Source organism: Bufo bufo, chromosome 1 (genome assembly GCF_905171765.1).
Source record: "Bufo bufo chromosome 1, aBufBuf1.1, whole genome shotgun sequence".
Lineage (NCBI taxonomy): Eukaryota > Metazoa > Chordata > Amphibia > Anura > Bufonidae > Bufo > Bufo bufo.
In genome coordinates, this window is record NC_053389.1 from 392,409,197 (window position 1) to 392,423,387 (window position 14,191).

At 45.6% G+C, this 14,191-nt stretch overlaps 1 protein-coding gene across 1 annotated transcript in view; it reads right to left on the reverse strand.

The window, feature by feature from the left end:
• Positions 1-2,036: 2,036 nt before the first annotated feature.
• The window catches only part of GDF9 (growth differentiation factor 9), a 99,345-nt gene continuing 87,190 nt past the window's right edge, over positions 2,037-14,191 (reverse strand). Inside the window, exon 2 of the mRNA XM_040415681.1 lies at positions 2,037-2,956. Within this exon, the coding sequence (XP_040271615.1) occupies positions 2,037-2,956 (920 nt within the window). The remainder of the gene's footprint in view (positions 2,957-14,191) is intronic.

The window sequence follows — 14,191 nt, forward strand, 5'->3', positions numbered from 1 at the left end:
CACTTTAAAATGACAAAATAAACTTATATTTTTATCTTTCTCCATACTTGCGTTAGATTGTAATTTTCTCATCTTTACATTTCCACCATGTAAAGTTAAAAATAATTATGACATGAGGCAGGTTTTGCATTCTCCCCTTTAATTTTGTGTATAGTGACAGCTAACATTAGGTTCTACTTATTACAACCTTAGGTTCTACTTATTACAATAGGAAGCATGATAGAAGTACAGCAGGGTATAGGCACTATGCTCAACGCTAAGATGAAACTAGTCAGGTGCTTGTACAATATGTTTTCCTACTTAAACAGCTTTAAAAGACATTTTAAGACAGTGTTATTTAGCGTGCGCAGCAGGGGTAAAAGACTCCCGATAATAGACTAGAATGTGTTAGTATGTACCCGCTTACCCAGTTTTCATTGGAGGCTCCTCAAGCTAAAGCTAGAGGGACCAAATACATTTCTCAATGGTCTCAAGTTTAGACAATAAAAGAGCATCTCATTAGAGAGCTCCAGTCTTCAAATAGGTCATATTAACAATCCTGTTCAACAAATTAGGACTATTAAACGGAAATCATTCCATTATTCAATGAAGATGTGCCAGAGTATCGTAAATATCTTGGAAATATATTTACATGCAGTTCTATTCAACTTCAACATCCCACAGACCTTCCTAAAAGTCTTATTACTACATAACTATCTACCCATTTTTAACTTTGAGACATTGATCAAAATGCTACCACTTGACATGTAAGACTTGGACGCAGACATTTAGCAAAAGTGCAATAAGACATAGCGCCAATTACAATTCACATAAGGGGGCATTATTACCATGTTGTATAAAGGAGGTTGTCTTAAAAATTCAGACAACTTTTTTTCCCCAGAAACCACTGCGGAAGGAAGGCAGTTGTCCCCTGGACAACCATTTGACCTGCTCTTTAAAAAAAATTTAAAAAGTGACCAGCAACCTTAAAACCTCCTTCTTGGCATCTGGGGACCTTTAGGTATTAAAATCTACAACACTGCAGCATTAAAATATCTTTTAAAGTGGAAAAAAAAAAACTGTCAACCTGTGCCCATGAGCCTCTTCATTGCACATGCTTGCTGGTCTTCATTTTGTTGCAAAGCAATGCACATATGGCCCACTTGGCATAAATTTCCCCAAATATAGAGCAATAATGAAATTACTACCAGAAAGGAAAAAGGGGAGCCCAGTGCTCACTGAAATGGAGAAATGTTCATGATCGGTAGACTGCAATGTTTTAATTATGCCCGTTATTTTTAGATGTTGTCATATTATAATAATGTAATCTAGTTTGATTATATTATAATACACAATTTAAAGAGTTGTCACATTTAGAATAAGGTATCCCCTAGTCACTGGAATCCTATCAAGAATGTTTGGAGCAGCAGCTTGCATGCTTGACATGGTGCTGCATTCAGATGGGGGACCAGGACTCCCATTCTCAGAATTGGTGGGGAAACCAGTAGTCAGATCCCTACCAATCTAACAGTTGTAATGTATCAAGTGGACAGGGGATAACTTGTTTTACCCCTTTAAAGGGGTGTTCTTGTTCAGGAGGAACCCAGACCGCACATGCAATCCCGCTGCACTAAAAAATAGATCATTACTCACCTAATAGATCCTGCACAATAGCTCCAGTTCTCCCATCTGGGCTCTGTTTACCCACCTGCAGCAGAGGTCATGTTGACAACATGTGACCACTGCAGTCAATCACTGGCCTCTTCATTACACAGGTGAGGCCAGTGATTGGCTGCAGCAGCTACAGGCGGTCAATGTGATTTCACTGCTGCAGCCAGGTAAACAAAGCCTTGCCAGTGGAACCAGGGTAGCAACGTTGGAGCTGGAAGGTAGGCAACGGTCTATACTTTATTGCAAGTGAATCCTATGTGTTATCCAGTTTCCTCCTGAAACCAGACAACCCATTTAAGGAAAACATCAGTGTTCCTAGAATATTAAACATGATGGAATGGGCAAAATATTGCTGGAGACAAGACTAAAGAAGTGCTAAAGAAAGGTTAACGGCATGTACATCTAGTTGCAATCATATCTTGATACTCTTTATAAGCAATAGAGTTACCAGGTTCAATTGTCAGTACACTCATAGGTCGATATTCAGACGGGACACAAGAGGGGCGAGGAATTGATGAATCCACCTTTTCATAGATTATATTTTGAACTATGGTATGCACTGGAGAGCCATACTTATGGCCAACCACCCTAGGGCAATCTCCTTTACAGTAATCTGGACTGTACCGATGTGGTGCTAGTATCCATTTGTCCCAATTCAGTTGACGAAAGCCAAGTCGAAACTTGTGAAGTTCACATTCATTTTGATGGTATACAAATTCCTTGAAAAGCTTAGTGAAATTGTATGCCATTGATTCATGAGGTGGGCTTGCGATTTCAACATCTTGTCCCCTACGATGGCGAGACACTATGGTTGTTGGTACATCTTCTGGTAGATCTTTTAAGTGTGAAAGAATGTGTCCAGACCAGTTTAGGGGTTCCACATGCATTTTTCGTCTGTGATAGGCCTTGTTGCTTGTGTCATTTAAGTACAGAAGTAGACATGGGGGAGATCTTGTAATCTGTAATGGTCCCATAATCCCAAAAATATAGTGCTGCTTGTCCCAAAGGCATGTTAAATTAACGGACAGATGAATAATTTGCCTGCTTGAAACAAATGGTTGAAGGAAAGTAGTTACATCAATCTCAACCCATCTTTGCCTCTTCCGGAGTTGGAATTCAAAAGTGTGGGGGACTCTAGGGCAGATCGGACCTGTAATTTCACCATTGTAGATTTCCAGGGTACAAACACAGGTGATATTTGACGAATATTGTTTGTTAACAGAGTAAAGCAAGACAGATCGAAGGTTCTGCTCCAAGATAGATACACTGTCAACATTGAAAGTTAAATCCTGGTATTTCGTATGTCCTGGATTGGGTAAAAAAAAGATTAACAGGATTTATTCAAATGTATCATATATACACACTAAGGCCTCATGCACACGGCCGTGTTCCGCGGCCGAGAGCGGACCGTGGAAACCCGGCCGGGATTCCTGCTGACACCAGGAGCGCACGGCGTCATTGGTTGCTATGACGCCGTGCGCTTCATGCAGCCGCTGCTGTACATTAATACATTGGTATAGTGTATTACTATAGTGCAGCGGCTGCATGAAGCGCACGGCGTCATAGCAACCAATGACGCCGTGCGCTCCTGCTGTCAGCAGGAATCCCAGCCGGGTTTCCACGGTCCGTTCTCGGCCGCAGAACACGGCCGTGTGCATGAGGCCTAAGTAACACCAAAAGGCTATTGTGCAAATCCCTTACTATAAATTACAAATAAAATTTTGTCTGAGATTAAAAATCTTGCAATCCATAGAATGATTTAATATAATAAAACATGTAATACGCATGCAGTTCTCCAGTGCTGTTATCTGCTGTGCTGGTGCAGTTCTCCTGTCACTGTTTACAAATAGCAGCAGTTATGTGCCTGGATACAACCACTGCAGCCACATTCCAAAGTGGTCTAAACACTGGAGGACAGTGATTGGCTACAGAGGTCACATGCACTATCCCAGTATATCAATTAAAATGTTCTTCATTAGGCATAGTAATTCTACTACTTCCACTGTCTGGTCTGAAATGTGCCAACTTCAAGTTAGGCTATGACTACACTGACTTTGTAGCCCTAAATCTCAGTGCAGCCAAATAGCCCATGCCTTGGAAAGTGTTAACACATCAAACACCTCCACAAGCAGGAACAACATATACTCAGAAGCAGGAGACTGTATAGCTGTCCTAGTGAACTGCTGCATGGACAAGATCAATTTATAATTGCCAACTTCCCCAGGCTGTCCCAGAGATCTTAAAAAAGAAAAAAAAAAGTGTAAATCTTCTGGAAGACCTAGCTTGGATTTCTTATGTCTTTACAGAGACGTGCAGGAACATGTTGAGGCAAGTCTATGGTTTAGAGCAGGCATGCTCAACCTGTGGCCCTCCAGCTGTTGTAAAACTACAACTCCCACAGTGCCCTGCTGTAGGCTGATACCTGTAGGCTGTTTGGGCATGCTGGGAGTTTTAGTTTTGTAACAGCTGGAGGGCTGCAGGTTGAGCATGCCTGGTCTAGGACCCAGATTTACTTCAGCCCATGTGTGCCGAGGATAGGGGCAAGGATTAGGATTGGTCTAGTCAACGCTGAGGATAAACAATGGCGTAAGGGGAGTAAAGGGTCAATATAAAAAGAGCAGCTATAGGGAATGGTACAGCCTGATAGGGGTGTGTGTCATCTAGGGCTAAATAAAGAGGTGATATGAGCTGTATTTTTCCCTATTATCCGCCCCCGTTATCCGATTGGCCCTTAGGGGTGGTTCTGCCTGAGGTTCTGTATGGGGCGGCAGGAGCCTGCCCTGTCTTTCTCCTGGCACCTGTGCAGCTTCATCAGGTATGGCCACGGAACAAGACCTTATGGCTGCGCTTGCAGCCCGCTTACACAGCGGAGGGCCGGCTTTCATATCTCGCCTGTTGGCGGGATTACAAGCCCCTGCACTGTCCTCCCTAGCTCCCCCTAGTCCCTCATCACCTCTGGTAAGTGCGGCTGCCGGGCGCACTAGAAGAACCATCCGCCCACCAGCCCGCTTGCGCTCACCCACCCCTCACTTACCTGCACGATCTCAGTGCAGAACGGGTCGGGGGAGAGCCACAGCTGGAGCGCCGGCAGTACAGGAAGCGTGTCTTCCAGCCGAGCGGCTCTTGGCCACGTCCCCCGACTTGGTCATGCAGTTGGCACGGCTGTTCAGGAGCGCTTAGGGAGCCTACACAGCGCACCACTGCCACCCCACGTGTACAGTAATATGGGAAATCGCCCTAGTGTCTCCACTGCTGAGGAGAACACCCTCATCATTAACCCATCCTCCATTGCCCTGCCACAGAATAATTCACAGGCGGTGCCTACCCCTCCAGTCCCCTCCCAGTTAACCCCTGCACCTCCTTCTATTACTCCTAACCTGGAGCATCTGGAGCCACAGGCTGGGAGGCCATCAGCCACCCCTCCTCCATTAACCCCTGCAACGCCGCCATTAACCCCCACACGCCGATCGACGGCTAGATCAAGATCCCCGGCTGCAGTCCCTGACCGCCGACATCAGCGCAGGTCGGCATCCCATTCACAGCGCCGCTCATGCTACAGCTCCAGGACCTCTCATAGGAGTCACAGGGATACCCGCACCAGGTCATCCAGGTGGCGGTCGCAGTCTTCTTCAGATTGGAGTTCCAGCAGACCCAGTTCTGGCGGGTCAAGGACCGAAAGGAGACGTGATGACAGGCGAGCAGCTAACAGTTAGTCTCGCAGGCCCGATCCAGCGGTTCAGCTTGGTGGCGATGCGGTGAAGAGTTCAGTCGACGGTTGGCATTGCACCCAGAAATTGGTTGGGGCGTGAAAGCTACGGACTTGTGGCTAAGGCTCGTGTAAGCGCAAAAATCAAACCCCTTTCCTTCCGCGGCCACTGGCCCCCCAGCAACTGGACAGGGGCCAGTGGCTGTGCGCAGACCAGGGGCCTGTTGGTTCTATAATGAAGGGCACTGCAAATTATTTTCCTTGTGCAAGTATAAACATAGTGCTCAGTGTGCGGAGGAGCCCACCCAGCCGTCTGCTGCTCTGGTAACCCCCACAAGCCTTCTCCAGCCTCTGGTGGGAAAGACCCCTGTTAGCGTTCACGCGATGTCACATTGGCTAAATAATTACCCCTGTAGAGATGTAAGATGTGGCGGCCCAATTACGTTTTGGTTTCACTTTTGGTTTTTTCATACCTTTCAATTATTCAAGGTTACCCCTGTTTTCTCAAAACTTAAAAAAATCAACCTTAGACCACAGTACAGCTATGCCCAAAAATTGAAAAAGTCTCAGGTAGAATAGGGGGGCCATTTTCATCCCCCCCCCCCTTTTATAACATTCGTGTTTCTCCGTTAGGCCTTATCCCAAAAAAGGAACCAGGGAAATTCAGGTTGATCCATTTGTCCTTCCCCAAAGGCGCTTCGGTTAACGACGCCATTTCAAAAGTAGATTCGTCACCCATGTCACTTTCGACCGAGCAGTGGCCCTAGTCAGAATCGCTGGCCAAGGGGCGCTATTAGCTAAGGCTGACATTGAGGCGGCTTTCAGTTTACTCCCCGTCCACCCAGACTTATCACCTACTGGGTTGTATGGTAGACGATATGTACTATTATGACACCTGTCTGCCAATGGGTTGCTCCATCTCATGCCATCATTTCAAGATGTTTAGCACCTTCCTGGAATGGGTGATTAGATACGAGTCACACTACTTGGATGATTTTCTGTTTGTCTCCCCGAGTAATACTAATCAATGTGAATACCTCCTTAACACGTCTGTTATTTTATGTTTAAGTTCGGTGTTCCCCTATCTGAATACAAAACCTGCTGTCCCAATACGACTATTACATATCTAGGCATTGAAATAGATACCATCTCAAATGGTTTTCCGCCTCCCCCAGGGATAAATTACAGAACCTAGTCGGATTAATCCAAGGTTTTATAGCATCCAAATCCGTCAAGTTAAGACAAATGCAGTCACTGTTGGGTTCCCTAGTTGTCGCAAGTAGAATTATGCCCATGGGACGAGTTTTCTCCCGCCGCCTATCCCTCACTACCCGTGGCGTGGTTAAACCACATCACCATGTCCGTTTTAAATAGACAGATAAAAATGGATTTACGGGTGTGGCATCATTTTTTGGAAAACTACAACGGCCACACGTGTCATCAAGGGACGAAAATATCATCACCCGACTTGTCCTTATTCACTGACGCAGCTGGTTCCACAGGTTTTGGGGCAATACTTGGCAATGAGTGGTACGCTTCCCCATGGCCCGGGGAATGGCGTAACTCTGGCCTTTGTTCTAATATTACCCTCTTAGAATTATTTCCCATCATTGTAGGTGTTAATTTATGGGGTCACAAATTCACAAATTAACGAGTATGTTTTTGGACTGACAACATGGCAGTGGTTTTCAGTATAAATAAGCCAACTTCTTCCCCTCTGATACTGGCGCTGCTCCGCCATTTAGTGCTTCGCTGCCTAGAGCTCAATATCTGGTTTTGCGCTCGCCATGTACCAGGCTTACTTAATTCTGCTGCTGACGCTCTCTCGATTTCAATGGCAGGAATTCCAGAGTATCCTGCCGGAAGCCACCAAGGAAGGCCTCCCCTGCCCGCAGCACCTATGGGATTTGCTGAAGAATGCCTGAGGTCATTGGTGAGGGCGTCGGTGAGGACATGGTAAGGCATGGGCTGAATGGTGCGCGCAAGCGAGAATTACACCCAATGATGCATTGCCCGAGGATACCTTCCAGGTGACAATCTTGTATTTGTTATGGCTAAGAACACTCTGGGTTTCTGCCGTAGTTGCGCAACGGCAGCTAGCAGGTGTCAGTTTTCACCTTAAGTTGGGCGGGTTTGCCCGATGTCACCAAGCATTTCTTAATTCGCCAGGCCATAAAAGGTTGGAGAAAGGAACATACCCGGCGTGGGTGTAGGCGCCCGATATCTTACTCCCTTTTAATCCGAATTTGAAATGTTCTATCGGATATTTGCACTTCTGCTTACGAAAATTGGCTGTTTAAGGCTGCCTTCACGTTAGCATCCTTTGCTGCGCTACGCATTAGCGAACTAGTTTGCCCGTCCTGCTCTCGTTTAGGAGGACTGGCAGCTGGTGATGTTTTAATTACTGAATCATCCCTTAGGATCCTTATACGCCGATCCAAACCAGATTTATGGGCACAAGGGTCTTTGCTTCCGTTGCATAAGTCCCTATTTGCCCCCATGCTGTGGTTATGGAGTGGAACCGCACCCACGCACAGTGTCCGGTCTACCTACTTCATGCCGATGGCAGCCCATTGACACTTTTCCAATTCAAAGCTGTGGCGAAACCAACCTCGCCACTGGGTGGTGGAGAAGCCTGGTTGCCAGCCTCTTGCCCCAGGATTATGGGCCCTCTCATCAGCCCATGCTAAACTTAAACCCCGATTTGACTGTTTGTGGCATCTGAGCGCTGTTTGGATATATTGAGTGCTCAGATCCAAGCCATCTGGGGATATGTTAAATGTCTGTTTACTGTAATGGTTGGGACATTGTATATTTGAGTAGTGATGTCAGTCCTATTGTCTCCACTTGTGTATTGGTGATTTCCCTTTGTCCTGACAGATAAATGAATTACTCCAACCCATTGTGTAAGGTAATTGTATCACAGGCAGAGGGGAGGATTTTGTATGGGAGTGTTTTACTGTATTGTACGTGTTTATTGGTTGTTTTTACAAAACCCAGTGGGTGGTACTAATGTGTAACAATGTTTTATAAGAATAATAAACACACTAGTTCTTGGGGGGATTCACTGTATGCTGTTAGAGACTGATTGCTAGGAGTGTAAGCCGCTTGGGTGCGTTTCCTGTTCCTCTGCTAGCAGCTATTCGTGAGGTTCCGTTCGGGAGTTTGGAGTATTCCCTTGTATGCTGTTACAAAAGCGATTTTGCGTCGCTGCCTATTGGCATTAGACCTCACAGCGGCAGAATTTGGCACTCATTCTTTCCGCATAGGCGCGGCTACTGAGGCGGCTAGGGCAGGTTTACCTGAGGCCGAGGTTAAACGTATAGGCAGATGGAGATCTACATGTTATGCTTCATATATTCGCCCGCATTTATTGATGTAATTTATTTTCAGATTCCGGCCAGCCCACCATATGTTTCGTTGGACACTCCTATATATTCTGGGCAGGACAGCGTGCTAAACACAGGCCGGGGGGCCGTAGCCTCGGTTTCCGAAATGTTTCAGTCACCTGGAGACTTGGAGAGGCGTCAGAGGCCTGCTCTGGTCACAGGTCCTCCCAGAGCCAGTGGAGCTCAGTAGAACGGTTCGCTCCTCGGTAATATTGGTCATCCACGCGGGGGGTAATTATCTCTGCTTATTAAAAATAGCAGAGCTCATTACCCTTAAGGCAGATCTGGAACACATCCCTTCCTTCTTTCATGAAGTTATTTTGGTGTGGTCCGAGATCATCCCCAGAGTCACGTGGCAAGGAGCTAAGGATTCACAGGCAATAGAGCGTGCCCGGAGAACAGTTAACATAATCTCCAGGTTTATAAGTTCCAGGGCCGGGGTAGTAGTGAGACATCGCCAGTTGGAAGGGGACAATATGAGAGAGACTTATGAGGCCGGATGGCGTTCATTTGAATGATATCAGATTAGACATCTTCCTATCGGGATTACAAGATAGCGTGGAGCAAGCATTATTATTTTTTGGGTGGGGGTTGGAGCGCCGTGTAGGGATACACGGGCTCCTCAGTGGAGGTCGGTGATTCAATGGAGATGGAGAAGGCGGCGGACTTGGGGCATACTGCTTCTTATGACTCCGAGTGTTTTGTTATATGGTTGAATTCAAAAGTTGGTTGGAAAATATAAAATCGGAAAATAAAAGCTGTGACCGACTCTCACCCAACAAAGAAAGTGTTGCGTGGTTTTTACGTTGCTGCGATAAGATGGGTTGGGGGGGTAGGTTCAGCTTTCTCGGCAGTCTAGTCCACACAGAGGATAAACAATGGCGTTTTGGACTGCAGAGGAGTAAGGGGAGTAAAGGGTCAATATAAAGAGCAGCTATAGGGAATGGTATAGTCTGATAGGGGTGTGTTTCATCCAAGCCTGAATAAAGAGGTGATATGAGCTGTATTTTTCCCTATTATCCGCCCCCGTTATCTGATTGGCCCTTAGGGGTTGTTCTGCCTGAGGTTATGTATGGGGCAGAAGGAGCCTGCCCGGTCTTTCTCCAGGCACCTGGGCAGCTTCCCACCCTCCCTCCCTGTTGTGGTTTTCTCGTTGCTAATGTTGTATTTTGCAGATCATTCATACAGCAGTCACACCTTAGGTCGGTGATTCAATGGAGATGAAGGCGGTGGACTTGCCCACTGAGGGATTCCGTGGGGCATACTGCTTCTTATGAATCTGAGTGTTTTGTTATATGGTTGAATTAAAAAGTTGGTTGGAAAATAAAAGCTGTGACCGACTCTCAGCCCAACAAAGAAAGTGTTGCGTGGTTTTTACGTAGCTGCGATAAGATGGTGTAACGGATCTCCTGGCACCCTGACCAGGTACCTCAGTCGATGGATGTTCCTAGGGCTTCCCAAGGACTCCAAGCACTCCACTCGACACTGTAAGCACTGCAGACCCCACGAACCGCCGAAGCTTGGTTGAGGTCTCATCGTCTCCTACCCACCCTGGACCTACGACAAGGCTCCAGGCTCCAGTGGGTAAACCTCTCTTCCTTCAGAGAGCGATGCAGGAACAAGTAACTGGAACAAGCTCTTACAAGAGCTAGTAGTTATAACCAGGGGAGTATAGCAAATCTTCAGCGTATAGCAATCCCCAGTTTCGATCAGTTACCCAAACACCAGCCTCAACATGATGAAGGGTAAAACAGGAACTCTTTATTGAACACACAGCATTGACTTATATACACATGACAGCAGCCAATCCTGTACAGTTTAAACACAAAATTAACCCTTTTCAACAAACACAATGGCATTGTCTGTGACACAATTAACAAACACACTGGCATGGTCTTTGACGCAATCAACAATACACATGCAAACAGATATCTACACCCCCTCCATAATGAATGAATGGGAAGAGGAGACATATGTGATGGGATTATCTCCATCTTAATCCCATCACTAACGCAATCAGTGGGAGTCTCAGTGCAGAGTTAACCCTTTTTGTGTTGCTGAATCCACACCATGCCTTTTTAATGGGCAATAGGAAATATGTGGCATATAAATTACACACATAAATGAGGGTTCATAGTTCCTTGTAACCCCAAAAAGGTCTGAGGTCTCCATAGTTCTCGGCCCATAGTCTGTAGGAAGGAGGTTGGCCCTCAGGCTCCTCCAGCAGCCCCAGTGACGGTCCAGTCTGTCACAGATGGGTTGGGGGGTAGGTTCAGCTTTCTCGGCAGTCTCTCTAGTAAGCAGCCTAGAAGTATCGCAAGTGAAATCTAGACCAGTATAGTACTGGGACACACACCCCCAGGCTTGAGGAGAACTCAAACACAAACAGCACACTGGGGCAGATAGACGTTATTATAAACAGAACAGAGCATGGGGGGGGAGGCTGGAATTAATCCTCACACTTTTCCCAGCAAAAGCAGAAGTTAATTTGTGAGAAGCTCTAAAACAAACTACCCTTTAAGTAAAACTGTCGAACCCTGCACCAGATTTAAACAAATTTTATTGGCAGAAAATAACAATACAATATATGGCATGACATGTCCCACTAAACAGATTATGTGGGAATAGATTGCATATCAGTACATACAATAAACTACATCTGATCAAGAATCAATTACATTTCCATTTTTACGATTGATTGAGGGACAAGACATCGAAAACAATGTATAATCATTTTCAAAATTTGTTTGTATGCTAAATACACCCCCCCCCCCCCCCCCAAGATCAACATGTATCCCAAACTAACAAAATTAGCTCCTTGTGGCTCACCATGTGTGTCACCTATTATCTAAACCTGAGTTTCATAGTTTAAGACATATCTCCTCCTTCAGGCCAATCACTGTCCAGTTTTCCAAGCATGCCCTTTGTTCTCTCCAGGAGATACCACTGAGTACCTAGGAACGGGGCTACCAGCTCCTTTATCTCATCCTGGGGCAGTATCTTTACAATGAATCTTCTCCATTTATTGAAGAAATTCTTCGTGGCTCTACCCTTACACTGTTCTGTATCTAATCTTTCCATATACAGTCGTGGCCAAAAGTTTTGAGAATGACAAAAATATTAGTTTTCACAAAGTTTGCTGCTAAACTGCTTTTAGATCTTTGTTGTTTCTGTGATGTAGTGAAATATAATTACACGCACTTCATACGTTTCAAAGGCTTTTATCGACAATTACATGACATTTATGCAAAGAGTCAGTATTTGCAGTGTTGGCCCTTCTTTTTCAGGACCTCTGCAATTCGACTGGGCATGCTCTCAATCAACTTCTGGGCCAATTCCTGACTGATAGCAACCCATTCTTTCATAATCACTTCTTGGAGTTTGTCAGAATTAGTGGGTTTTTGTTTGTCCACCCGCCTCTTGAGGATTGACCACAAGTTCTAAATGGGATTAAGATCTGGGGAGTTTCCAGGCCATGGACCCAAAATGTCAATGTTTTGGTCCCCGAGCCACTTAGTTATCACTTTTGCCTTATGGCACGGTGCTCCATCGTGCTGGAAAATGCATTGTTCTTCACCAAACTGTTGTTGGATTGTTGGAAGAAGTTGCTGTTGGAGGGTGTTTTGGTACCATTCTTTATTCATGGCTGTGTTTTTGGGCAAAATTGTGAGTGAGCCCACTCCCTTGGATGAGAAGCAACCCCACACATGAATGGTCTCAGGATGCTTTACTGTTGGCATGACACAGGACTGATGGTAGCGCTCACCTTTTCTTCTCCGGACAAGCCTTTTTCCTGATGCCCCAAACAATCGGAAAGAGGCTTCATCGGAGAATATGACTTTGCCCCAGTCCTCAGCAGTCCATTTACCAAACTTTCTGCAGAAGATCAATCTGTCCCTGATGGTTTTTTTGGAGAGAAGTGGCTTCTTTGCTGCCCTTCTTGACACCAGGCCATCTTCCAAAAGTCTTCGCCTCACTGTGCATGCAGATGCGCTCACACCTGCCTACTGCCATTCCTGAGCAAGCTCTGCACTGGTGGCACTCCGATCCCGCAGCTGAATCCTCTCTAGGAGACGATTCTGGCGCTTGCTGGACTTTCTTGGACGCCCTGAAGCCTTAACAAGAATTGAACCTCTCTCCTTGAAGTTCTTGATGATCCTATAAATTGTTGATTGAGGTGCAATCTTAGTAGCCACAATATCCTTGCCTGTGAAGCCATTTTTATGCAACGCAATGATGGCTGCACGCGTTTCTTTGCAGGTCACCATGGTTAACAATGGAAGAACAATGATTTCAAGCATCACCCTCCTTTTAACATGTCAAGTCTGCCATTTTAACCCAATCAGCCTGACATAATGATCTCCAGCCTTGTGCTCGTCAACATTCTCACCCGAGTTAACAAGACGATTACTGAAATGATCTCAGCAGGTCGTTTAATGACAGCAATGAAATGCAGTGGAAAGGTTTTCTTGGGATTAAGTTAATTTTCATGGCAAATAAGGACTATGCAATTCATCTGATCACTCTTCATAACATTCTGGAGTATATGCAAATTGCTATTATAAAAACTTAAGCAGCAACTTTTCCAATTTCCAATATTTATGTAATTCTCAAAACTTTTGGCCACAACTGTACATTATCTGTTTTACTATGCCCAAAACCTCCTCAATATTGGGCACCGAGGGGTACAGCCAATGTCTCAGTATACTCTTCTTTGCGGACAATAACATTACATGTATCCCCTTGACGCCGATCACCTGTGAAGTGTTCCCCTCCGGGTCTATCGGGATATAGTGAAAAATACATTGTTGGGGAGAGAGATCCAATCCAATGTCCCATATCTCCTTGATCTGGTCGACCACTTCACTCCATAGTTGGGATAAGGAAGGACACTCCCAGAGACCATGGAGAAGGTTGGCTTAGGTAACTGACATTTTGGACAGGCTCTGATATAATGTGCTGGGGCATCCTTGTAGGATAAATCGAAAGCATATGTCGCCTTATGAAGGATTTTGAATTGCATCTCTCTCCAGTTCTCGCAGGTCACAGCCTGTCTCGCTCTCTCCAGTCCCGCCCTTAGCTTTGTTGTCAGCAAGTAATCCTTAAGTTCTCTCTCCCAGTGTCTAAATACCTTGTTACCCAGCCCTATAGAGTAAGTACTTTGGAGTCTACCGTACATATCGGACAATGTACCAGCAGAGTTGTCCCGGCCTATCAAGCCCTCAAACCAAGCAAGTCTGTCCGAGTCTCCCAAAACTTTTGCTTTGTGCATGCAATATGAACTAATTTGGGCGTATGCTAGAAAATGTGATGATGGTAGTGGATATTGAGTCGGAAGTTGGGTCCAGGGGATCAATTTGTATCCCGTAGGGGTTAGAATGTGTTTTAAAGTATAGATTCCTTTCTCCTTCCATTTATGGAATAGCGAGGATCGTCTCCCAGCCGG